Below are 24,355 nucleotides of genomic sequence, written 5' to 3' on the forward strand. Positions count from 1 at the left end.
GCTCAATCAAACCCATCAAAAAGTCGACACATTTCAGCCACGGGCAAAAGAGATGTCAGTCATCCGGTGACAATGTATCAGCAGTGAAAGTTCGGGCTTATTGCACTGTTTATGCTTGAACTAGTTTAACTGCAGCCAAAACCCGAAAAGCAAAGTTATCCATGGTCAACTTGTTTCGGCTTAAAATTTGTTTAAAGATATTTTGAAATCAAGAACCAAGCACTAGCATGTGGATTTCTCTAGGTAAGTTCTACTAGCTGATTTGGCCCATGGAGTACCACTTCATCTTAGTAGGGAAGTGCCCCATTTGCGTATCCTTGAAATTTATGGATTAATATTGACCTATCCTCCTCTTTAACATGCAGTTAGTCTTCACTGGTTACATGAACACTTCGAGATTTAGTTGCATGCTTTAAGACAACATAACCATGAACATGAATCTTCTTCTTGAATCCACTTGATGTTTTTATGTTTTCCTTTGAATGTTCACTTGACTGTTATGTTTTAGCTTCATTTTTTGCGCTACTATTGTGATGATATTTGCCTCTTTGTGGTTGCATTTGCCTATTTCATATCTAGCCGGCTACATACACGATCTTGAGTGGGATCCTCGCCTTTGACATTCCTAGGTCTAGAATTGAGGAGTTCCTAGAAATCTCACACATGACAAGGATTTCTTTTACTTGGTCGTGCCGCAGGCACCAACTCTTTTTTGTTCTTAATTCCTCTTTAATCTAAGTATTAACAATTAGCAATAAAACATATTAAATCTTTGTATTTTGTCTTACTAATTGAAAATGCTCTGCATTCCAAAGAATGAAAGAGCCCGTGAGCTTGTTAATGTTAGCTGTTATAGTAGTCATAACAATATCAAGCTCGCCAAAACGAGAAAACTGGAAAGCTTTTTTTTTTTTTAAGTGTAATTATCGGGTGACTGTAAGAGTGTCATTGATTTGACTCAAAGTTTAAAAAAAAAAAAAAATCTCGAAACCCAAGCCATCTAATTTGACATCTAATGTTAAGAGTTCTCATAGCCTCCTTATAACAAAGATAAATAGTCTCATAGTATGCAATGATCATAGTGTTTATTTTATGGCTATTAAAGTTTCTTTCCTCGTAAATATAATCATTTTGTAAGAGCAGTGCATGGTCCCACATAGGTACAACAGTTTTGGAGGGAATACAAACTACAATTAATAATTAAAGAGAAAAACATTGTGTACCACGGAATGGGGTTGCGGCATCGGTGGTTAGAGGCAAGGTTGTCAGATTCGTTTAGGATTTTTCCTCACTTTGGTGAGAAAAATGAAGCAATTCTATGCTTCCGTCGATTCGGGTATAAATATATATTTCTACAAATCTAAATCACTTGAAATTTTAGATGAATATTCTTCTCATCAAGCCGCACCTAATAAAAATATAAAAAAAATAATCCGTAAAATTAAAAATGCCAAAATTCCCCTGAAAATTTATAGGGTTATTTTGGTCATTTTTTCATGTAAAATATTTTTTTAATATTCACCTATTTTCTATAAACACATCTCAAATTTCAAGTAATTTGGATTTGTAGAAAAAAAAATTTAAAATTCTAACACTATCGGACATCCGTGATCGTTAGATCAGTCCAGATTCAATCTGGACCATTGGGCTCATTTTTTCTCTTGAGCCCATTGGCTCACAGAAGCCTTTTCCTATGTATATATATATATATATATATATATATATATATATATATATATATATATTTTTTGGCCGAAATGGCTTGAAGCAGACCCAAATTTGACCGAAGCAGCAGCACCATATGCCTATTTGCTTCAGCTTATACCTAAAATCCGAAGGCTTCAACCTCTTCAGCCGAAGCGATTTTGATAACATTGATTAGAGGGGCATCCTACCCTCCATTTCCCATTGTTAACACATAAAATAAAAAAATACATATTGAGAGTCACTCAGACCCAACCCGGGACCCGACAAATATAACTGACCTGAGTTTGAATATGGATCCAAGAATTGGACTCGCGGGTTGGGTCCAAGTCCAAATATTGGACCCGAATACTATTTAGGTTCAGGTTCGGGTCCATGTAGATCCGACCTGAATAGTGTTCGAATATAAATAATACTTAATATATAATATTTTAATTATTTTTAATTAATATTTAAATATAACCATATAGAAATTTGGTTATAATATCCAAACAATAAATGTATATATTTAACATAATATTAAATAATTTTTTTAATTTTTGGGTTGGATCCAATCAAGTCCAGATCCGCATATATCTTCGGATCCGGGTCCAGATCTGAATCTAATATCTTCAGGTCCGGTCGGGTCCGGGTATAGGTCCGGCTGGACAGGACCCATTGACACCCGTAGACTCACCAGCAAATTCTTTATCAACGTAACTTAAATACGAGGAAACATATAAAAAGGGAAAAATATGAGGAAACATAAAAGGGAAAGCACAAATGAAGGAGAGAAGAGTCTAGATGGGGAAGAAATATTATGTTTGACGAACAAAAAGAGGTTGATACCTAAACAATATCTTCTCGTCAACCACTTCAATACTTCGAAGTTCAGGCGTTGATTTTTGAAGCCCGAACACAAGTTTCTTTCACATTCAAAGGAAATTTTTTTCAAAAGTTCATGGCAAGCTTTCGAACAAGCTCCGGTTATTAGGTTTGGTTAGGTGCTCATGGGCTCCACTCTAAGTTTAAAAAGTGGACTTTGCCATGCCACTTTAAACTGTTTCTCGAAAGTAGATTAGAAAATGTGAACTTTTAACGTGACAGCAGCAAGTCTTTTGATCTTGAGTTTTAAAAAGGATTAGAAAATATGAAGTCAGAGCAACTGTTTTGATCTTGAATTTAAAAAAGTGGTGAGGTTTGTGTAGGCCGTCCTCTTTATATTGTAGAAGTAATAAGCGACAATTCTAAATTTTGCTTGGAGATGTAGTTTTCATGTTTGAAACTTTACGATGGCTTGAAAAGATATTTTCATTTCTGGTTATGAAATTTGAAATTTAAAAAATTATACAAACCACGTAGATCTACAAATACTTAAAAATCTTGTGAATAGACTGTCCAGCTAATTTGTTACAAGATGACTGCTTTTAAGAGTTGAAGTTTCTTTTTTATTTGTATCTTGCTGTTGAAATGATGAATTGGAGGGTTTTTTCAAGGTCGGAGTACTCTAGTTCGATAATTCCCATTAGGTTAACAGTGATGGTAGTCATCACATAAGAAATATAGGCCCGGTGGAAGAAGCGAGTCGCGCTTGTACCTATTACAAGATGGATTGCCTTGCTCATAGGACATGGCACTAATGAATTGGTTATGATATATTATTTTATCTGAAATAAATTATCTTATCTAAAATTAATAAATTTTGGATAATATTGTTTTTGCTAGTTGTTTGATATGTATCCAGTTTTATGTGTAATATTATTTAATTATTCAACTTGTATGGCTATTTCTAGCTATTTTTGGCTGAAAACATGTGATTTTCAGTAAATTGCTTTTAATGAAGTAAAACATCTATCTAATATCATCTTATGATGAAGCATGCCAAAATTATAGATGATTCTTTATTAGGAATAATTTAATTAAAATAGTGAATTATCAGTTATAATAAGTATATCCAAACATACCCTAACATTTTACGTGGGGGCTTCCTATTTGCAACAGATTTGGCACACTCCTTGGTTGCATACTGTTACTGTGCTCTACATCTGATCGAAGTCACATTTCAAGGAGTATCTTTTTTGCAACTTGTGACTCATTTGGCATGAATGACACATTCAGACTGGATGGAGTTGGCCTCGTTCCTTAGAAAACTGAATTGAATTTTGATGAAAGCTCTAAGAAAAACCTTAGTTGCGCAGGCTCCTTAGGCACCAAATGGGATGAATTATGGGATGCTACTTTGGTCATCTTGGAGTATAGCTTTGGTGAGGTTGAGCAATGTTACCGGTGCAAAGCCCGAGATTGATATGGGGAAGACATATTCAAGTCATCATTGAAAGTGATTCCTAAAATGTGATCCAAATGGCCTGCACAGTATCAGAAGAAAATCCGAAATGATTTTAGAATATGGACTTCAAAGTGACCTATCATGTAAGGAAACGAATATGGAGACATATGCATTTGCAAAAAACAAAAAAAACCGGCTTTGCATTGCCATTTTTTTATATGATTATAGGGAAATGCTAGTGTAGGCCAATTGGTCTACAACTATATATGAGCCCAACGGTCTAGATTGAATTTGGGCCGATCCAATGATTACGATTGCATTTCATATTGGAATTTTAATTTTTTTATATAAATCCAAATCATTTGAAATTTTGGGCGTGTGTTCCTAAAGATAAGACAAGCCAATAAAAATATCAAAAAACTATTTTGTAAGAAATAAGTTGATCAAAATATCCCCAAAAAATTTTAGGGGTAACTTGGTCAATTATATATTACATATTATTTTTTAAATATTTTTATTAGGTTTGCCTTGATGAGAACAATAGATGCCTAAAATTTTACTTGATTTAAATTTGTGAAAAAAAATTAAAATTAAAATATAAAATAAAGTCGTGTTTGTCAGATCGATCCAGATAGAACCTAGACCGTTGGGCCCAAATGTAGCTATAGACCCATTGACCTACTCTAGCATTTCCTATAATTAAAATGACCATGCCGTTTCGTACAAGGTTACAATTATTCCTACCCATTAGATATGAAATCCAGCATAGTGAAATGTGTAACAATTTGTGAGAAATTTTATTTGGGATATTGTGTGCAATCAGTGCATATCATCCACTACCCACCCTATTTAACTTGCAATGGTAAATAATATTTGTGATCTTCTTGCATCAAAAATAAATGTAAATGATATTATAATATATATTTCCATTTTATGGAGTTTCATGTATAGACTTAAATTTTCTAAATGTAATAAACTCACTCATAAATGTACATCAGTTCTATACATTAATTTTTCGATTAAAGGAAAAACAATTGACAGCGAAAATGAATGTTCCTTGGTTAGAAGTGCACTTCTCATGGTTCTCTTAGTTTGTCTGTCTGTTTTTTTTTTTTCTTTATCAAAGTTCTCTTAGTTTGTCTGTTTGTTTTTTTCTTTATCGCCGAAGGGATTTAATGTAAATATGAAGCTTCAATAAAATCAGAAAAACAAGAAACGCAACAACGTAGATGGTAAGATCTGGTTTGCATTGTTCTCGATTTTTTTTTTGAGAGAATGGTGTTTGCATTGTCCTTTCAAAAAAGGGAACACATTGGCTGAAATTTAGGTAGAAACTATCTTGGAATTGTCAAAATACTTTTTATTTTTCCATTAAATTGAGAAATTTCGTGCCCATTCAATCAAATTGACTTGGAATTGAGGAGTCTATATGAATATATTTGAATAATAAAAGTGATAATTAATAACACCATAAATGAACGAATATGAAAAGGGAAAGGCGGAGGCGAGGGACGGGGAAGGCGTTACTCGGCGTGTCTTTTACAAAGGGATGGGAGGAAGAGGGGGGATTTGTTTGACCAAGAAAACAACGTTTCCGTAGAAAAGAAAGAGAGAGAGAGAGAGAGAGAGTTAGTTTTGGAGTCGACGAACGTCCTCCGACTTTGGGCGGTGCAGGAAGGAAGGAGTAAGTATTTAGGACCTAATCTTCTTTGCGCGTCGACCGACCCCTAAAATACCTACCTACCCACCACACCCTCCCTTTAAATTCTTTTTTATTGTTCGAGGCTGGGTCAAATGGGAATAGTAGACTCTAGAACTGCCCTTAACATCCCTAGGCATGCCAATTTCTTTTCTCTATTTTAAAAGTTTAATGAAGGAAATCTACCTTAAGTCGAGCTCACTCATCACTATGCTACGAGCTGTTTTTTTTTTTTTTTAAACGTGAATTTGGATTGGGATCAGCTGATCTAGATCAGAAATCGATGGCAACAGTTCAGTTCTGACCTTATATTAAGGACCAGCCCCACATTTTTTTAAAAAATGAATTTATTCCTTTTTTATTTGCAGATTCACTGAGATAAATCCTCGATCTGCCAACCCAGATTGGTTTTTGAGGGGGTCGATCCTTCCAACGGATCCATCTTTTCAAACACTTGCCACAAAAGATGTGTCAATAATATACATAAGATTCATTGGATTTGTTGCAAAACTAACAGTATTAAATACGAAACTGTCACAAACCGACCATATACCCTGTTCAGTAAATAGAACGCATTTGCTGCACGCTCTTCAGTTCCTAGTTCTCTTGTAGCTGCATACTCCAAAACCACAAGTATCTTTAGAATGAGATTCCAACTCGTTACCTTTTGATTGATTTTGGGCTGAGTTGCTCTTTGGAAATCACATCACGCTGAAAGTGTTTGGGGAGCGATTGTTGTAGGTAGAATCAATCAGGGAAGCTTGCAAGGTGGTGGTTTACATGGTACAACTGCATTAACATTTTTTAATAAATAAAAAGATAAATATGAGATACACAGTTCATCCATCCCTCATTGATGGATGGTGGACTCTGTTGATAGAAATTGTCGATAATCGATACAAGATGGTTCAGTTTTTACTTTTCATTATAAGGAATGAAAACTGTTAAGAGAATACGATTGTATACAATAACAACATTTACTTTTTAATACAAAGATGTCACAAATATTTATTGCCATCAGATGTAAAATTTATAAAGAAGGAAAACCGATGGGAGAATGGGATTGTATACAATAAAAACATTTACTTTTAATACAAAGATGTCACAATTACTTATATAAATTTTAATAGCATGGGTGAGTCGTAAAGTTGAATAAAGTTTAATTTGAGTTTGGTTAAGAATAAATACAACCACTCAATTTCACATCTAATAGTACGTTTGAGCTAGCCGTTGGGGGAGACAAATGGAGAATTTTGCAAAGATCCAACGGTTCAACTTATAACAATTGGATTGTGGGGGTCAACCTAAGTTCAATTCATTGAGTACCGTACCGTTCCCATTAAAAAGGTGAATTTCCACTTTTAATTATTAGCTGTTCTCTCTCTCTCTTCACAGTAAAAAAAAAACACAAAAACAGATATTCATGGCTGGGAACATTATCGATTGCTCGGGTCTTTACATCCGCAACAAACTTCAAAATAATTAGTTAAAATAGATAAATTGAATCAATGGAAACATGTAAAGATCAGTAAAAATCGACTCAATGCGATATAGGTACAATCATTTTCTCTTAAACAAAATTCAATATTATTTATATCTATAGACATGTCACAAAAATAAAAAAAGACCGTTCTCTAGAGTGTATAGATATGACTTCTAAATAATAAGAAAACCTAGCATGCCTAATCCCTATTTTTAAGGGAGAGAAACGTGAGAGGAAGAGGGGGAGAGAGACTTGCGTGGAAATTAAGGGGAAAAATAACTTTTCATATATAGGGGAGAGAGATGATTACCTGAGAGAATGAGATGAAACGAAAATAAAAAAGAGGGAGAATTTAATATTTATCTTGCTAAGTTGCTTCAAATTTAGATGAAGATGTCATGTTTCCTTTTAAGAGAACATATTCCAAATGAATAAATATTATAAGAGATATCATTTACTAGATATCTGCAAATCTGATGAGCTACAAGCAGTCCCCTAAAGTTTGTTCATTCCTGAATTACCCAAAACAACATTTGTGCATTCCAAATTTAGTATTGCTTCCTAAAATTTGTGTATGCTAATTTTGTATAGAGCAATAATTTTCTGCGCTATGTTAGGTTAGTGTATACCTTTATAAGTCTTCAACATTTTTAGACACTTGGATACTTTTATCCTATAGTATAGTAACTTTTTGTCTAGAGGTATTTTAAGTAATTAGTTAAAAGTAAAATACAAATTTTTAATAAAAACAAAAATATTTTATTAACAATAATGGACAATGACATCATCGATATGGCATTAATTGTTTTTTAACTACTAATAAAATGCCACTAGCTTCTTATAAAAATATCCATTTGCCTTTCTAAATAACAATAAATGCTTTTACTTGAAAAATTGTGTATTACAAATCAAAAGTATCTAAAACTGTTGAGGACTTTTAATGGTATACACCACAAGTGGTGTAGCCTAATAAAATCGTAATTTTTATTTATAATTTGAAATAGTTAAAATTATTTTATATAAATTATAAATAAATATTTTACTACAATTAACTTTGTAATAATATTAAAATACAAATAATATATATATAGTATTTCAAATATTTCTGCTAATTCAATTGTAACCCTATATAATATAGATTCATTATATCATGTATTCTTATTTATTTAATAGTTGTGTAATATTATAGAATATTTGTATATTCAGTTACTTTGTTTTCTATTGAATCCTTAAATATATAAGAAATATGTTCTATTAGGAATTTTGTGATATTATTTACATGGTATGTTTGGTAACTTAAAAGCAAAAGTCTATCTTATAGAAAAGATGTAGCATTATTTACTAGGAAAAGTTTATATAAGGTTGTAACTTTAAAATATAGAATATGCATCTCAAAAATCTATCGGAAATGTTGTTTAAATGTTGAATAGACCTTCTAATCGATCGTCACGACATTGAGATGTATGAATATAAAAAAAAAAAGTTTGTGAGTCTCAAAAATAGTGCGTCTTGCAACCCATTATCTAGACCGTCCATATTTAAGATTTTCATATATTTGTAGATCTACTTGGTTTTAACCATTTTTGAAATTTAAAAGTTTCTAATTAGGTATGAAAATAGATTTTAAGACAATACTAAAAAAAATTTATAACAAAATTGATAAAATTTGAAGGTGCGCATTGCATTCCCTTATTTAATTTTTGACCCATATCAAAAGTTGCGTGCAACACACGAGCTTCTTACTCGTTATAAAAAAAGAGAGAAGCTTAAATTTAGTCAAAAAAAATGTATGTTAAATTAAAAAAATAAAACCCAACTATTTTACAAAGATCAACACATTACCTCACCCCCTGACTACTATGTATATATTATCACACTATCTTATCTTTTTCCGGATGGATTTATATTATTATATGTATATCCAAATCTTATATTAATTCGTCTTCCCAAAAATAATTGAAAACACCTCCAGAAAAACAGCAAAATATATAGAATTAGTTTATTCATGGGAAATGAAGGAAGGTTGTGGTTAGTAATGGGAAAGTCTGGCCATTCACCTTGGACGAATGTTGACCGTCCGATGCTAGGTAGATATGCATGTGTTTAGGTCAACATTCTAAATAAGAGTGTGGGAATTGGCATGGAAAGCGTACGAAAGTGCGGAATACGTGTCGCCAGGGCATTGGTAATATGAAAGGGAAGGAAGGTGTCAACCCGCTCACCCAATATGGAGACGCGGAGTCGAAAAGACTAAATTGATTTTCAGATGAAAAAATAGGAAAGAAAGGAGGGGTGTTTGGCATCTATAAATACAGGCCTCTCTGCTCTCCTTTTTCCTCAAACCGATCTCCACCCACCGAGGAAGAAGAAGAAGAAGAAGAAGAAGAAGAAGAAGAAGAAAAAAGAAAGGAAACCCACTTTTTTTTTTAGCTCCTTTCTTTGGAGAGGTTTTTCTTCTTCTTCTTCTCCTTCCTTCCTGTTTCTCTTTATTTTTCCTCTTTATTTTATCAAAGAGCAAAGAAGAGTACGGGGAGACCTAGGATCACAGGAAAATATGGCAAGCAGTTTTGTTGGAGTTTTTGCTTTGATGGCCGCTGTTGTTCTCCACGGCGCATCTGCTGCGGTTGTTCACACTTTAGGTGGGAGCACGGGATGGACAGTTCCACCCAGCAGTTCTTTCTATACCACTTGGGCCAATGGCCAGAAGTTTGAGATGGGCGACAGTCTATGTGAGTTTTATCCTCCTTCTTCTTCTTCTTCCACATGCAAATATATACTTACTGTTTGGTGGCTTCTAGGATCTGCTACTTGGAGATGTGTAATGTACTTATCTAAACTTGTTTTGGTTGATGATGTGTTGTCTTTTCTGTTCTTTTCATGTGGTGGTTCCTTGATTTTGTTAAATATGAGGATACTTTGTCTTTATATGAAAATGGGGGTGTCTTAAACCATTATTTCTAGGTTTTGTTTGTTTAGTAGGTTTTGTGATGGTAATAATGCCTCTTTTGGCAAGATGGCATCTCATAATTTTCCTTCTGCGTGCTTCTTCCGCTTGTACTCTTTTAAGGTTTTCAAATTTTTTATTGGATGCAACTCCTGGTCCTCCTTTTCTTCTAAGTTTAAGTACCGTCTTCCGCATGCACAAATCTATGATGATCATCTTGATTTTTTATGTTTTGTGTTATTGTGTTCTATTTTCCTTTATCTTTAGAGTGATTTATCTGCAGAGGTCTTTTAATGTTGGAAGGATACGAGAGATCAGAGATCGGAGTGTTTCTTTATCCTTGGATGTTGTCTCTTACTTTTATATATAAGCTTAGTTTCCTCTGTTTTAGACTCTTGCTTATTCATCTCCACTACATATTTAAGCCCTTCCAATATTTCAGGAATATGCCCACTACTGAATTTCTGTTACTTCCGCTTTTTCACAACATCATCATTCATCTTTTTCTCCCATTTGTTATGTCATCATTTATCCCTTTTTAGTTTTTCCTTTTTTGTCTGCTGTCTATGTGCTGTGATTTTTGGCTTCCTCATGGAAATGGAGGTCCTGATCTCTTCTTTCTCTCTTCTGTGTTTTTGGGTGCAGTGTTCAACTTCTCGACTGGAGCTCACAATGCACTAGAGGTTTCCAAGTCAGAATATGATGCCTGCACCGCCAATAGTCCCATCCAGGCCTACTCCACTGGCCCGGCCACTGTTGAGCTGAGCAAGACCGGCACTCACTACTACCTCTGCAGCTTCGGCCAGCACTGCATTAGTGGACAGAAGGTCGCTGTCAATGTTGTTTCTGCCACTACTTCTCCATCGCCCCGATCATCCCCTTCCCCAGTTGGTACTCCTTCTTCTTCTCCAAAAGCTTCTCCTTCACCGAAGGCCCCTGCACCTTCTTCAGGGGCCCCTGAATCCCCTGTGTTGCCAAGGCCCACCCCGTCTGGAGCCCCCACCACCTCTCCCCCCTCTGACGTCACTGCTGGTTCTCCTCAGTCACCTCCCAACTCTGCTGCTTCTTTGAGCATTGGTGGTGTTACTGCTCTCTTGAGTGGTTTACTTGTCCTCTTCTTCTGATTTCGCCGTGCTCCATCGATACTAGTATATGTTAGATGGTGGTCAGCTGACGATTTTAATATTTTGGAAATTATACCCGGATTTTGAGGGGACCATTTGAGATTTATATTTTTCCTATATATAAATTGTTTACTCTTGGGTTTTGGTTTTAGTTTTGGGCGGGCGGCATGTGAGATTGGTTTGGATTTCATTTTATGGAAGCAGTGAATTTTTTTTTGTTTTAATTTTATTAGTAGTTGTATTCCACTGAGTCATTTGATTTCTTTAGTATTGCTTTGGTACGGGTGCCCCTTGCACATGACCTCCGCCTCCTTTAAATTTTCAATGGGAAGAAGACGAATAGGAAACTTCCTACTCCCGAAACAGTCCATTTTTCTTATATGAATAATGAAAATATCACGTTGAGGCGACAAGTTTTGTTAAAGAAGTATTAAAAATCTCGTCTGTGGGCCACTTCAAAAGAAAAATCTGTTTCTGAGCAGGTAACCATCTGTACTTAACTAACATTTGTCACCCAAATGAATGCACGAGTATCAGCAATCGGTTTATTTTCAGGGGAAGTAAATAATCTTTTATATAAAAGTTCAGAGTCATCCCTTGCTCAGCATGTAATTTGATACTATACACTAGCCAAGATTTTACACGTAATAAATAAAATCAAATCAATAGATGTCCCTCTCATTCATTGTACACTATCCTTTGTTTTGTTACACATTAAGTTTTAATATCGAGAATGAACAAGGAGAATTTCTTTTCTTTACATCTTGCTTGAGTCCCCCCATTGACTCCCTTCGGTGATAGTGGGATTGGAGATGGAAGCCCTTTGTGCCTCCACTTTCTTGTTCCCTCCTTTTTATTGTGGGTCTACTTGACTCCCTAAAACCTCTGTCTAAAGTTCCCCCGTACTATTCCCCCTCAACTCGACGCGGGGTTGGCTTCAAATTCAACCCATTTATTTTCACGCTATAAAATCAAACTCTCCCCTTCTCTTTCTTTCTGTCATTCACATTTCAAAATAGTAGCCGCCAATAAGGCCACCTGATTCTTTTGCTAGAAAGTAGCAAACATGATTTCAGCTTAAAGCTCTCTTTTCATTTTGATTGAATCGTAAACAATAGTGAGAATCTGCCTCTTTGAATTTTATCTTTTGGCAAGTGAGATGAATCTATTCATCATCCTTCCCTCATCCCTCATTACTTCTTTGATATACAATATGCGAGGCTGCATCCCTACATAATACGAGCCCACATCCCTCATTACTTCTTTGTTACAGGCCACATCCCTCATTACTTCTTTGATATTGATATACAAGGCATGCGACATAAGGGGCCGCAAACAAATAAGACAGTTACCAATTCCCATATGCTTCCCATATACCAGGAATACAATATACGAGGCCGCAAACAAATAAGAAAAGTTACCAATTCCCACATGCATCCTTTAGATAAGTTTTTCTTCAAGAAAGTTACGAATTCCCATATGCTTCTTATTGATAAGTTTTTCTTCTTCCCTATAGTAGATCTCCAATGCAATTCCTTCAAGACCATTACAAAACCGACAAACAAATAAGAAAGTTACCAAATAAGCAAGTTACTTACCAATTCCCATATGCTTCCTATAAGTTTTTCTTCTTCTCTATAGAAGATCTTGAATGAAATTCCACCATTCCCATATGCTTCCTATAAGTTTTTCTTTTTCCCTATAAAAGATCTCGAATGGAATTCCACCGTTACAAAACTGACAAACAAATAAGAAAGTTACCAATTCCCATATGCCTTCCTATAGATAAGTTTTTCTTGTTCCCTATAGAAGATCTCTAATGCAATTCCTTCAAGACCATTACAAAACTGACAGTCAATTTGAATCAGTGAACTGGGTGCCGCCAAAGTTTGAGGAGGCAGCCATTTAAATACAAAATCAATAAATAATATCCTTGGAATTGCATGGTAAGTAATTTAAGTTTTTACATTAGTAAACAGCCAACCCCATCAAATAATTTGCATTACAAAATCAATAAATAATATCCTTGAATTGGAATTGTATGGCAAATAATTTAAAGTTTACATTAGCAAACAGGCAACCCCAACAAATAATTTGTATTACAAAATCAATAAATAATATCCTTGAATAGGAATTGCATGGCAAATAATTTAAGTTTTACATTAGTAAGCAGGCAACCCCAACAAATAATTTGTAGAAACACTTGGGTTCATCATCTGCTGCTATTGAGTTATGATACAGCAATTCATGGGGAGGGCCGATTCTCTAGTAATTTTTTAGTAGATCCTGAAAGGAGCTTAAAAGTTAGAAATCCATGACAAGAATCAAGAATTAGTAGCAGGTATGCTATAAAAATCTCGAAAGAAAAACAAAGGACTTTGCTTCAAAGGATTTTGCAGAAGTTTGCATCCTTTTACTTTCCATCAAGTAAACACACACTGGAACCCACCATCTTTTGGCAGCTGAACCCACTTGTTTCTGGATTCTGGTTGCGGACTCTCGATACTGAGAAGGTTTGTGATGTTCATTCCAGAATGTTAAATTCAGCAACCATTGATTCCATTAACAAACCAATAGTAGCTCTCTTCACCATAAAGCTCTCTGAGCATAATTGAAGAAATTGGCCTCAGAATTTGCAAGAATAAGATCCATGAGGTGAATAATTACAAGATTTTACATCAAGTAGACTTTCATTTTATTGATTGATGCTTTCAATCAGATTCAATCAAAATATGAATTCGCAACTTTTGAAAACCAGCAGGCAATATATCTAAAATACAACCTTGTACAGGAAGCCACTTGGGTTGGCCCCATGCTAACTTGCCTTCATATTCTCAGATCAAGATGATAATAAAATACGACAAAAGCTAGCTTGAGAATGGATGGTAAGAAGATAAAAACTTACGCCAGATTCGCTAACGTGGCAGATCTAATCATTGCCTTTCCCTCTGCAAGCTCTAGAGAGGAATGATGCATTATCATCTCCTTCAAAGTGTGCTTTGTGCTTTTGACATCATTATCCCATAAGATGCTCTGAAAGCTCGAATCAGAACCAAATAAGAAAGAGAATAAATAAACGAAAACAAAAAAAACAAAAAACCAAAACTACCAAAATACTTTAGAATATATGGAGAGATGTTAAGTGGGGTGAGAAACCACTTATAGGATGGTCAAATCTCAAAGAACTTAATATTGAAGAAAAAACCAGTGTCCTGGAGTTTATGTCTCCAGATTAAACTTGCAACTGACAAATGGGTGTTGAATTAAAACATTAAATTTATCCTACATCAAATTCACATAAGATATGAATCTTACCATACATATTGGCAAAAATAGGAATTATGCAGTGATGACAAATATAACATGCCTTACCTTTCTAATGTATTCCCTTTTAACACTCTCCCACGGCAACTTTCCTTCAGGTTTAAATATTGAAGCATTCCATACCGCTCCTCTCGCTACCATGACAGAAGATGCACCTAGAATAAAATTCAGACGTGCAAGGTATTAGCATAATTCAGATTCTTGTAAAAGCATATGAAAAATGACCTCACATTTCTCAAGTAGCAGGCATTAAGTGAATCAGCAAGGTGCACAAAATTTTCATTCTGCAGAAGCTGCCTATGATTCTGCAGAAGCTGCCTATGTGTTGATATCCCAGTTTTAAAACGACCCCTCCATGTATAGATCCAAAAATATACGGTTTTGTGTTTTTCAGAAAAAAGAAAAGAAAAAAAGCTACATGGATCTATTTAGAAAGCCCAGCATGAAGGGACTTTAGACATATGTCTTGGCCATCAAGACTACTTACCACTAGGATCCAACTCCTAGAAATCTAGTAAGCAGTAAGTGAAAAAGAAACAAATAGTGTAAGCTGCCTTATAAGCATACATGAAAAACAGCAAGAATATGAAACCTGTCACACTTTTTATGCGTTGAAAGTCCTCATAATCAAAGACATCACCATTTGCTATGACGGGGATCGATAATGCAGCTACAACATCAGCAATTTTATCCCACTGCGCAGGATCCCTTGGCCTATCTGCAACTTTTCTGCAAATTTCCACAACCATATCAATTATTGAAATAATGAAAAAATGTGTGCCTATTTATGCTCTTACAGCATCTCCCAATGAGTTTCAAGTTTAAAAAAAAACAGCTTCTATGTGTCATCAGTAAAAACAAAAAAGAAAAACAAAAGCATTCTTGGGGAGGGAGCCGCAAGGAAAACAAGACGCGTACTTGAGGCATGTGACTCAACAGATTTAGTACCAAGTCAACATACTTTAGAGCCTGTTTTTACCCGAGGTATGTGACTCAACAGACTTGTTACATTTCAACTTTCAAGGGCTTGAGTTAATGCAAATGGAGAAGGAAGTGTGCCTGAGAATGGTTAACTTGGAGAAGGATACCAAAGTCTCCGGAGTTCTTGCTAGCCGGGATAAAAAACATCATTCGCAGTAGCAGAAGGCAAGGATTGTATCCTGATAGGGGTAATTTACATGGCTCTGTGTAGAGGAACGACCACTTACATGGCTCTGTGTAGAGCAACAGAAAAGCACAGCGAGAGTGGCAAGGTACAGACATTTCCAGCAAAGGGAGAGAAGGCGGACAATAGGCATGAGCTTCGGGATCAAAGGCGAGTGTGTGTGGGAGGGTGCAAATGAAGTTTGTTGATGCGGCTGGCTTCTGGGATAAGCAGAATCACCTTAAGGAATGAAAGCAAAGGTAGGTAATCTTCTTAAATATAAGCCCTGCAGTGATTAGTGTTTGATATGTGGTTTCTTCTGAAATATAAGCCCTGGAGCGATTAGTGATAATCTGCTGGCAATGAATCTGATGTGGGCGGCCCAAGGTAGGTAACAAGGTGGTCCATGTAGAAAGGTCGAAAGAGGTGCACAATGAGTCAAGCTCTCTTCCTCGTCATACCAACTTAAACACTTAATTAGTATAGAAAATCTAAGAAATAAAGAGATTTTTTAAGTAGATAAAAAACACATAAACATTAAAGAAGCTGGAGGGTGCATCGACCTATACATTTACAATTAAAATTTATAGATGGAAATACTGTTTATCATCAACTAAAAATTTAAACGAAAACTATTAAATTTTAATAGATCCCAATGAAAAATAATAAAAAAATTCACAAAAAATTCCTAGGGGTCTACATTGAATAAGAGCATCTGCCCCAGTTAAATGAACTAAAATGGGGAGAATACCTTCCATGAACAGCAAGGGCAGAAACACCTGTTTTCTCAATTCTCTTGGCTAGCTCAACAGTATTGTGAGATGATGGCAAAAGTCGGATCTTACAGGTCACCGGAATGTCCAAGTTCCTCTTTAGAGTCGTAAGAATCTGCAGAAGAACAACCACATAAAGAGACATCATGTTTTCTTAAATCAAAAGAGGTCAAACAGGTGAACTAGATCAATGTCACAAGGCTCCGAGGATTCTGGTCCATCGGTGTGACGAAATTCCCTTGCATGAACTTAAACCTTGAAGTTTGTCCCCCATGCAAGGAAACCAAGCTAGCACAGCCAAGAAAAAGAATACATTGCAAGGACTTCAGAATATAAAAATTGTACATCATTAATTAGATCTGGTTTAGTCAGTAGCGCAGCACCCATTCCTCCAGAAACAGAGAATGACTTGGGGCAACCCATGTTAATATCTATTGCGGCTACATCTTTGCACCTGAAGACACAAAATGACCTTAGCAAACAATCAGGAGATAGTGAAATTTCATTCCAACTAACTTAAATGGGGTACTTGCTTCAAAAGCTTTATAAATGCTTAACTTCAATGATGACCTCAACTTAATTCTAGCATTGGAAGTCAACATAAGCATCCGATAACAACGTATGTAACTCATCCAGGAACTTGAAAGTAAACGAAAAATCCTACACGAGAGAAAAGTTCATTCCAACTAACTTACAAAAGTTGAGCAGCAGTTAATGCCCGCACAGCATCTGATGTGCCAATTTGGAATACTACACGACATCTTTCTGCGTCACAAGTTCGGAAAACCACACTGCCTGTTCCTTTCTCCACAAAATCAATGGTCCCAAGAGATTCTGACAGTAAAAGCAAAAATCATGTGAACTATCTACTCTAGAAAATAACATGATACTAGAATGACCAAATTAACATTTTTTAGATCCCACCATCCTAACAGTTTATGTTTCGGACCAGAGTCTGTCTTCCCAGTTAGACTGAATGGATACTTGTCAGCAAATAAAATGGTAATGGAATAATAATGTATTGTAAGACTTCTTTTTTTTTTGTTGAGAATGTTAACTTTGTATTGAAGAAAAAGAGAATAGTACAAAAATGCAGCCCGAAAGGTTGGTTATACACCAAACAATAGGCTCCCCTTAGGGGAACACTGTACATAAAGCCCTGAGGGGGTAGAATAGGAAGAGAGAGGGAGAAATCCTCTAAAGCAGGGATTGGACTGAGACTACAAAAACTTAGTTACTAGTAATGTAGCACCTTCTTTTGCAAGAAAGTCAGCATGAATTCACGCCATATATGTCTCCAAGACACCATGAGACTCCTGCAGAGATGAGAAATTTCTTAGAAAACATGCGCTAGAGACCAGGGGTAGATGGCAGTGCCAGAGGCCCAGTGAATTACATTTTTTGGGTCGCATTCAATCACCAAGGCTGAGGACCAATTGCGGTCAAAAAGTCTAAGGCCTTCGAGGAAGGGCTAAGGCCACCGCCGAGTGGGAATCAAGGTAATCAATATGTTTCGAATAGGATGTGAGGAATGTGCCTTCCTGGTTCCTGAAAAGACCACCAATTCCAGCAGGTCCAGGGTTGCCTAGGGATCAACCAACAAAGTTAAGCTTAATGGAATCACGGTCAGGAGGTCTCCATAAAGAGGCGTGAGGGACGCAAGGGTGGCTAAGGTAAAGTAGGGGCAACCAGTCACAGTGAAAGGCCGAGAAACGGATACCTTTGAAAAAGCTTATGGTTGGAAGCCCAAAAGATTACCGATGTTTTGATCTTGTCAAACAAAGCAGCAGTGGAGGTGTACTATCCACAGAAAATTCTGTGGTTATGCTCGTTGCACACTGTCCATGGGAGTGCAAAAATGGACCCCTTCCAGAAGAGGATGCCGGTTTGGGCCACGGGGTAAGGGTGAAGGGAAGAGAAGGGGAGATGGATGGTTTGTGGGGTTACCCATTGCCATTTGAACAGGCAGAGTAGATAACCCCCAAAGGAGAAATGCAACAGGGCTATGGATGAAAGGATGATCATTGCTTTCCTCAGCGTCCATACACATGATAAAGCGGTTAGGAATGGGTAAGCCTCTCCTATGTAGCTGGTCAATTGCGAGGACCCGTTGGTGAAGTACGATCCAGTTGAATACTTGGATCTTGGGAGGAACAAGAGAGAACCAAGCCTTAGCAGTAACTGAAGTAGGAGCCAAAGGGGAGGTAGGGGGTTGGAGTAATTTGTGGTAGAATGAGGAAATCGCAAAAAGCCCAGAGGGAGATGGACACCAGATGAGCTCATCCTCACCCTGGGTGGAGAAAGGTGGTTCGAAGGAGGTCGGAGAGGTTGAAATTCTTGAAACTCACTGTATGAAGGTGACCACCTAAAGACAGGGCACCAGATTCTGCTTGAGCCCATGGTACCGAAGAGGTCAGCAACTGTGTTCGGTCGATTAGGGTTAGGAGATGTAATAAAGAGGGGAATAAGACTTTGAGGGGGGTCTGACCTATGTGACCAAAACTTAACTCGGGTGCCTGCCCAGGCTAGGAGACGAGTGTTCTGTTTTAAAAAGGTTTAGGGTGCTGAATAGGGTCCCCACAGGCTCTACTGTTGCTCTATGGGTAGGTAGCCATGCAGAGGGATGGAAGTGGTACTTATGTTGCAGGACCTGTTGCCAAAGGTGGCTGTTTTGGGTAGCATAACGCCACCACCACTTGCCCAAAAGGGCTGTGTTATTCACTTCGATCTTGAGGATATGGCGAGGCGAGCAGACCCTATCTATGCGCCTCTCCCCGTCCGCTTCCCATAGGAAGTTCTTCATAAGATGATTCAAGTGGGATAGGACTGCCGGCATTTTGAAGAGGGACATTTGACATATTGGAATGTTGGATAAGGTGGCTTTGATGAGGGTAGATCTCCCATCCAAGGAGAGGTAGCAACCTTTCCAAGCGGCTAGTCTACGCTCAAACTTGTCAATTATATGTGCCCAAGAACTGAGTTTGGGATTGCTGATACACAAAGGAAGGCCACAGCAGGAGGAGGAGAGGTTTTCCGTGCTACAGCTCCAACTCTCAGCAAAAGTCAGGCTCGATTAGGGGTTGAGAGCCGCCCCAATCATCTTCGATTTGTTCATGTTGACCTTGAAACTGGTAACCGACTAGAAACACTTGAGGAATAGGAGGAGGGAGTCTGTTTCTTGGGAAGAGACATTGCAGAATATCAGGGTATCGTCCACATACTGTAAATGCATAATGGTAGGACCATGAGGTCTGCAAGAGAAGCCTTGCAGGAGGCCAGAGTGGAAAAGATGAGCGCTGGAGTGACTGAAAACTGCAGCCATGATGGCGAGGAGAAAAGAGGTGAGAGGGTCCCCTTGTCTAATGTCCCTAGAAGAGGGAAAGAAACTTCTCGGGGCTCCATTGATGAGGACAGAGAAGAAGAGGTTGGATATACAAATCTTAACCCAACTTCTCCACCTACGACCAAAGCCCATACAGTTAAGAGTTTCGTTGAGCATGTCCCAGTTGACATGATCATAGGCCTTCTCCCAGTCAAGTTTAATGATTAGACCGGTAACCTCCCACTCGAGAATTTAACGATCCATTACAAATACCCCTTACTGAAGAGAAATGACGAGGCCGATAACCTCTCTGAGGCGGCGGGATGCAATCACCTTGGATAGAATCTTATAAGAATTGTTAATGAGGCTAATTGGGCCGAAATCCTTAAGTTCTTGGGGTCCTTCTACCTTAGGAACCAGAGTAATGACGGTTGCATGCGTTGAGTCCCTTATGCCTTATGCCGCTATTGAAGAACTCCTCAAATAAAGAGAGGATGCAATGGCGAAAGGAGCTTCAAAAGGTGCTGAAATTAGCAATAGGGAAGCCGTCTGGGTATGAAGCCCTGTCTTGGCCAAGATTGTGGATGGCTCTAAGGATTTCTTCTTCGGGAAAGAGGCCCTCCAGCCAAGCGGCCTTCTCAGGAAGGAGGGTCAGGAATGATAGGTCTTCCATGGTGGGCTTCGGGCCGGAGGGAGTACTGAACAACTTTTGGAAGAAGTTGAGGAAGACCCTTTTAACCTCTGTTGGGTGCTCAAAGTTTGATTCCGCCACATTGATGTGGGTGACAGTGTTATCCGGCCTTCAACAGTTAGGAATTCTGTGAAAGAACAAAGTGTTATGGTCTTCATACTTCAGCCACTTGACCCTGGACCACTCATACTAGTTGATTTCCTATTTCTTAAGGAGAGAGTGGTACTCTAATTTAAGTTGGAACTGTAGAGACCTCTCCTTTGACGAGAGGGGTCTGAGTTCCTCCAATTGGTCCCATTGCTGGATGGAGAGAAGAACGAAACTCTTGCAGGCAAAGAAATTGCTAGGAATATTTTTTTATTATTGAAGAAATAGATCTTGTATATAAAACGTGATAGTTTTTCATCAGACGTCTTTGAAAGAAGGACTTGTCAGATCTAGCTGGAGTGTATATATATAGTTTTTCTTTTTTTTCAATTCTTTTTCTTTTTTTTTTTGTTTTACGCGGCTTAGATCACTTACAAGTAGTCTTTTTACAATAAAACAACTTCAAATAAAATAAAGAAAACAATACAATTAAGATCCCAAGAACTTGAAGCCATTTAAAATCTTTTTTCTAATAACAAAGAAAAGACACTGCCTATGTTTAGGAATAAAAGACAATAAGTAAATATGCAAGAAACAAAAGAGGGTGCCCAAAATTACCTCAACCGGGCTTCTTACACCCCACACTGAGTCACTTCCTTCCTATGGCGCGAGATCAATGGTCAACCTTCAATCTCAATCGGGAAAGCAAGTTTAGGCCAAGCCAAACCAATGGAACATGAACCCCTTTCAATCACAAAAACTCAAACATAGGTGAACCCCCTTTCATAATCTAGTTACGAGATAGCATATCGTCTACCATACCCTAAGCCCTTAGCCAAAAAACCCAAGTTGAGAGATGGGAGAGAAAGATCTCAAGAAGCTATGAGAGGGGCATGCCCCTTAGGTTTGCATGAGGGAGAGAGAAAGTTTCCAAGATAGAGAGAGAGAACTTATGAGTGGGGCGTGCCGCCTATGCAAGTTATAAGAGAGAGATAGAAAGTCTTGGTGTAGAGAATATGGGTAGGGTGCATCCCTTTTTATAATGCATCAAGGGGTTTCTTAGGGTTTTTCATAGCTTGCCTCTTCATGTGAGATTGAATATGCACCATTGATCTTGAGTGACTTGTGGGGTGAAAGATATGAGCCGCCCATTCCATAGATAGGCCATCAAGATCATATGGAAGGTGCTAGAACCATTATCCCCCATTTCCTAAACCATTTTCCCATCAATTAATTCAAATAAGAAATTAATATATGATAATATTATCCTTTCTTATTTTATGCATAAGCCGTCTCATACATACCAAAATTCGTTTCAAAACTTCCTCAAGGCACAAGCTTTCCAAAACACCACTTTCTTTTTCCTCAACCTAAGAGCTTGTGCTCTACAAGATTAGAAACTCGTCAAGGTGGGGCGTGCCACCCTAGGTGGCACACAATGGGCCCCACTCAATTGTCATGGTGGGCCCATATAGTTTATTGGGCCTCCCATACAATATAAAATATTAAAATTAATAATATGATTTTTAGAAATTCATAAAATCATATCTGAATAATTAAGGGATGAGCCATCATAACCCTTATCGGTTCATTTTCTATACCCAGGTAATATGGGTTTTTCCCAACCATACTGGCCCAACTCGTAAAGCTCAATCCGGTATCAACAAACATCATTTTCTTAGTATGGTCCACACGGGACCACACTCCCACTGAGTTCATGTTCCACTATATAAATTCATTTACAAGCACTCATAAGGCCTTTAATGGCCACACTCACCCAACACTCTCATACGGATCGGTGCAAAGATCACTTTGTAAGTATCTCTCATATGAATAGGTGCAAAGACCACTTTGTAAGTATCTCTCATATGGATAGGTGCAAAGACCACTTTGTAAGTATGGAGAAACTAACCATTTATTTGCCGTTGGCATTTTATTATTTTGTGATCAACAATCTCCTCGCCATAAGTTATATCTGCACCATATTCAGAAGCTAACATCCTAAATGGAAGGGTGCCCTGCATGACCAAGTTAGGGTTAATAATAAGCAGAGGCATAAGGTAAACAAACTCACAGAAAGAAAGCATATTTGTGTGCATCCAGTTATTGAGCATGAAGAGGCGTGCGAACAATGTTAAATGAATTTTGTTTCCTAATGCATGTCTTTCATATTAGTTACATACTGTTCGTCTTAATGCCAATTCAGGTTTTAATGCATTGTTTTATTTTGTGCATATAAAGTATTTGGATCTCATTTTTATATATCAGTGTATCAACTCATACATATCTCGTTTGCTACCTTGTTTTGAGAAGGAGAGCGATCATTTTCAGTTATCAGTTTGATGCACTATATCATGGGATGACATGCTTCATATAACAAATCTACAATCACCAATTTTATCAAGGTCATTGTTGATAATGTATCTACAGTGCCCTGCCCATATATATGCAAGAGAGATGTAAAAAGTACCTTCAGAGTTCAGAGGGCTTTTTGGGGCCGTTGGACTCCCCTTTATGGGGTGCCTCATGGAGATACATATGAGAACAATTGATATAATTGTCTCCTGAAGGGGCTGTGGCGTCAGTTGGGTTCTCCCAATACTTATGGAAACTACTATTCTCTCCACAAAGTACCATGTTTGGTACAAAATGGGGAGGTTTAGTGCATAAAGACTGTACTGCTTAAACAAATGGTTTACCTTTAATTAGAGATTGACCAGTATCTAGAGATTTATTTTCACTATTAAAAAGCTCCAAATTAGGAGGACCTATTCTCCATAAGAGACCAATAGAGAAATCCTCAAAAAAAAAAACAGAATATTTATGAGCAAAAAGTATAATTCGACCTGGACCTAAACCTCCAATTCATTGTAAACACTATGTAAAATTTAACTAAGATAAAGAGTGGATACGCATTGATTGTTTCAGAAAGGATTCAATGTCTTACGCAAGGGGGGACTACCACCTACCTTTGCACTTGTTTAATGGGCCAATTTCGTAATAAGAGACAACCTCCAAAAGAAACTTACGAATAATTACATGTGCCCCATACAATAAACCAACATAATAAATTTTAGGGCATGAATATTGAGCATTTTAGTTCCAAGTTTATAAACAAAATGTCAATCATGGCTACAAACTTGACCAAGAGCTAGTTGCAAAAAAAAAATCACTTGGTAAACTAAATGTATGCTATTCTTGCAATATGAGTGCAGTATCAGGGACGAGAGAGAGAAGGGGGGAGAAGAAGAAGAGCGCGAGGAGGAAGGGGAGGTGAGCGTATGGATGATGAGATGAAGTGAACTGAGAAGATTGAGAAACAATTGAAGAGAGAAACATTAGAAAAAACAGCAGGAGAGAGAGATGCTTCCTTACAACTCGAACCATGGGGGCAAGAATGTGCCTGTCTCTGTATTCCAGCTCCATCCTAAAATTCAGGCTTCAGCTCCATTAAGTTTCGGGACGTAACCTTTTGTTTTGGGGCAGAAGCCTTACGAACCACTCGTGCCAGGCCCCAAATTTTTATCTGTGCTCTTTACATCTAATCTAAATAGAAAGAGTTCGTGTTTTTTTATAAAATTACAAGTTCTCAGTTTTTGTGGAAATTCTGTTGGCCCTCGCTGAAGTTCGGCTCGGCTTATATCGGCTCGGCTCAGATTATACCGAACTAACGGCTCGTCTCGACTCGATCTATAGGTTCGGCTCAGCTCAGCTAAAATAGCTAAACTTAAGTTAATTTTATATCTTTCATAATTTCATTTGAACTGAGCCGATGTGAGCCGAACCGAGCCTAT

The 24,355-nt window shown here is 37.4% G+C and overlaps 2 protein-coding genes across 18 annotated transcripts; one reads left to right on the forward strand and one right to left on the reverse strand.

The window, feature by feature from the left end:
• Positions 1-9,409: 9,409 nt before the first annotated feature.
• Positions 9,410-11,444, forward strand: LOC18421627 (early nodulin-like protein 14). Its single transcript, XM_006826376.4, has 2 exons — positions 9,410-9,881; positions 10,742-11,444. Exons 1-2 carry the CDS (start codon positions 9,707-9,709, stop codon positions 11,218-11,220), a joined length of 654 nt encoding a protein of 217 aa, XP_006826439.1. The 5' UTR covers positions 9,410-9,706; the 3' UTR covers positions 11,221-11,444.
• A 1,748-nt stretch (positions 11,445-13,192) lies between these two features.
• LOC18421628 (Aldolase-type TIM barrel family protein) lies at positions 13,193-24,007 on the reverse strand. Of its 17 annotated transcripts, none has more exons than XR_016052129.1 (10): positions 23,937-24,007; positions 22,474-22,579; positions 17,157-17,295; positions 16,807-16,915; positions 16,440-16,576; positions 15,185-15,273; positions 14,593-14,699; positions 14,126-14,253; positions 13,670-13,821; positions 13,193-13,506 (listed from the first exon to the last, which is right to left on the reverse strand). XR_016052129.1 is itself a non-coding variant. In XM_088862110.1 (10 exons), the coding sequence occupies exons 5-10, from the start codon at positions 16,882-16,884 to the stop codon at positions 13,764-13,766; spliced, it is 597 nt and encodes a 198-aa protein (XP_088718236.1). In that variant the 5' UTR covers positions 16,885-16,915; positions 17,157-17,295; positions 17,714-17,777; positions 17,858-20,601; positions 22,474-22,543; the 3' UTR covers positions 13,193-13,763. The 17 variants fall into 17 exon arrangements, 12 of the variants coding, with proteins under 12 accessions (XP_088718236.1, XP_088718234.1, XP_020522923.1 ...); XR_016052128.1 differs by having other exon boundaries at positions 15,146-15,273; XR_002280948.2 differs by having other exon boundaries at positions 15,137-15,273.
• Between the last annotated feature and the right edge of the window lie 348 nt (positions 24,008-24,355).

Source organism: Amborella trichopoda, chromosome 3, assembly GCF_054954075.1.
Source record: "Amborella trichopoda isolate Santa Cruz 75 chromosome 3, AtrichopodaSantaCruz75HAP2 v2.0, whole genome shotgun sequence".
In the NCBI taxonomy this organism is placed as follows: Eukaryota; Viridiplantae; Streptophyta; class Magnoliopsida; order Amborellales; family Amborellaceae; genus Amborella; species Amborella trichopoda.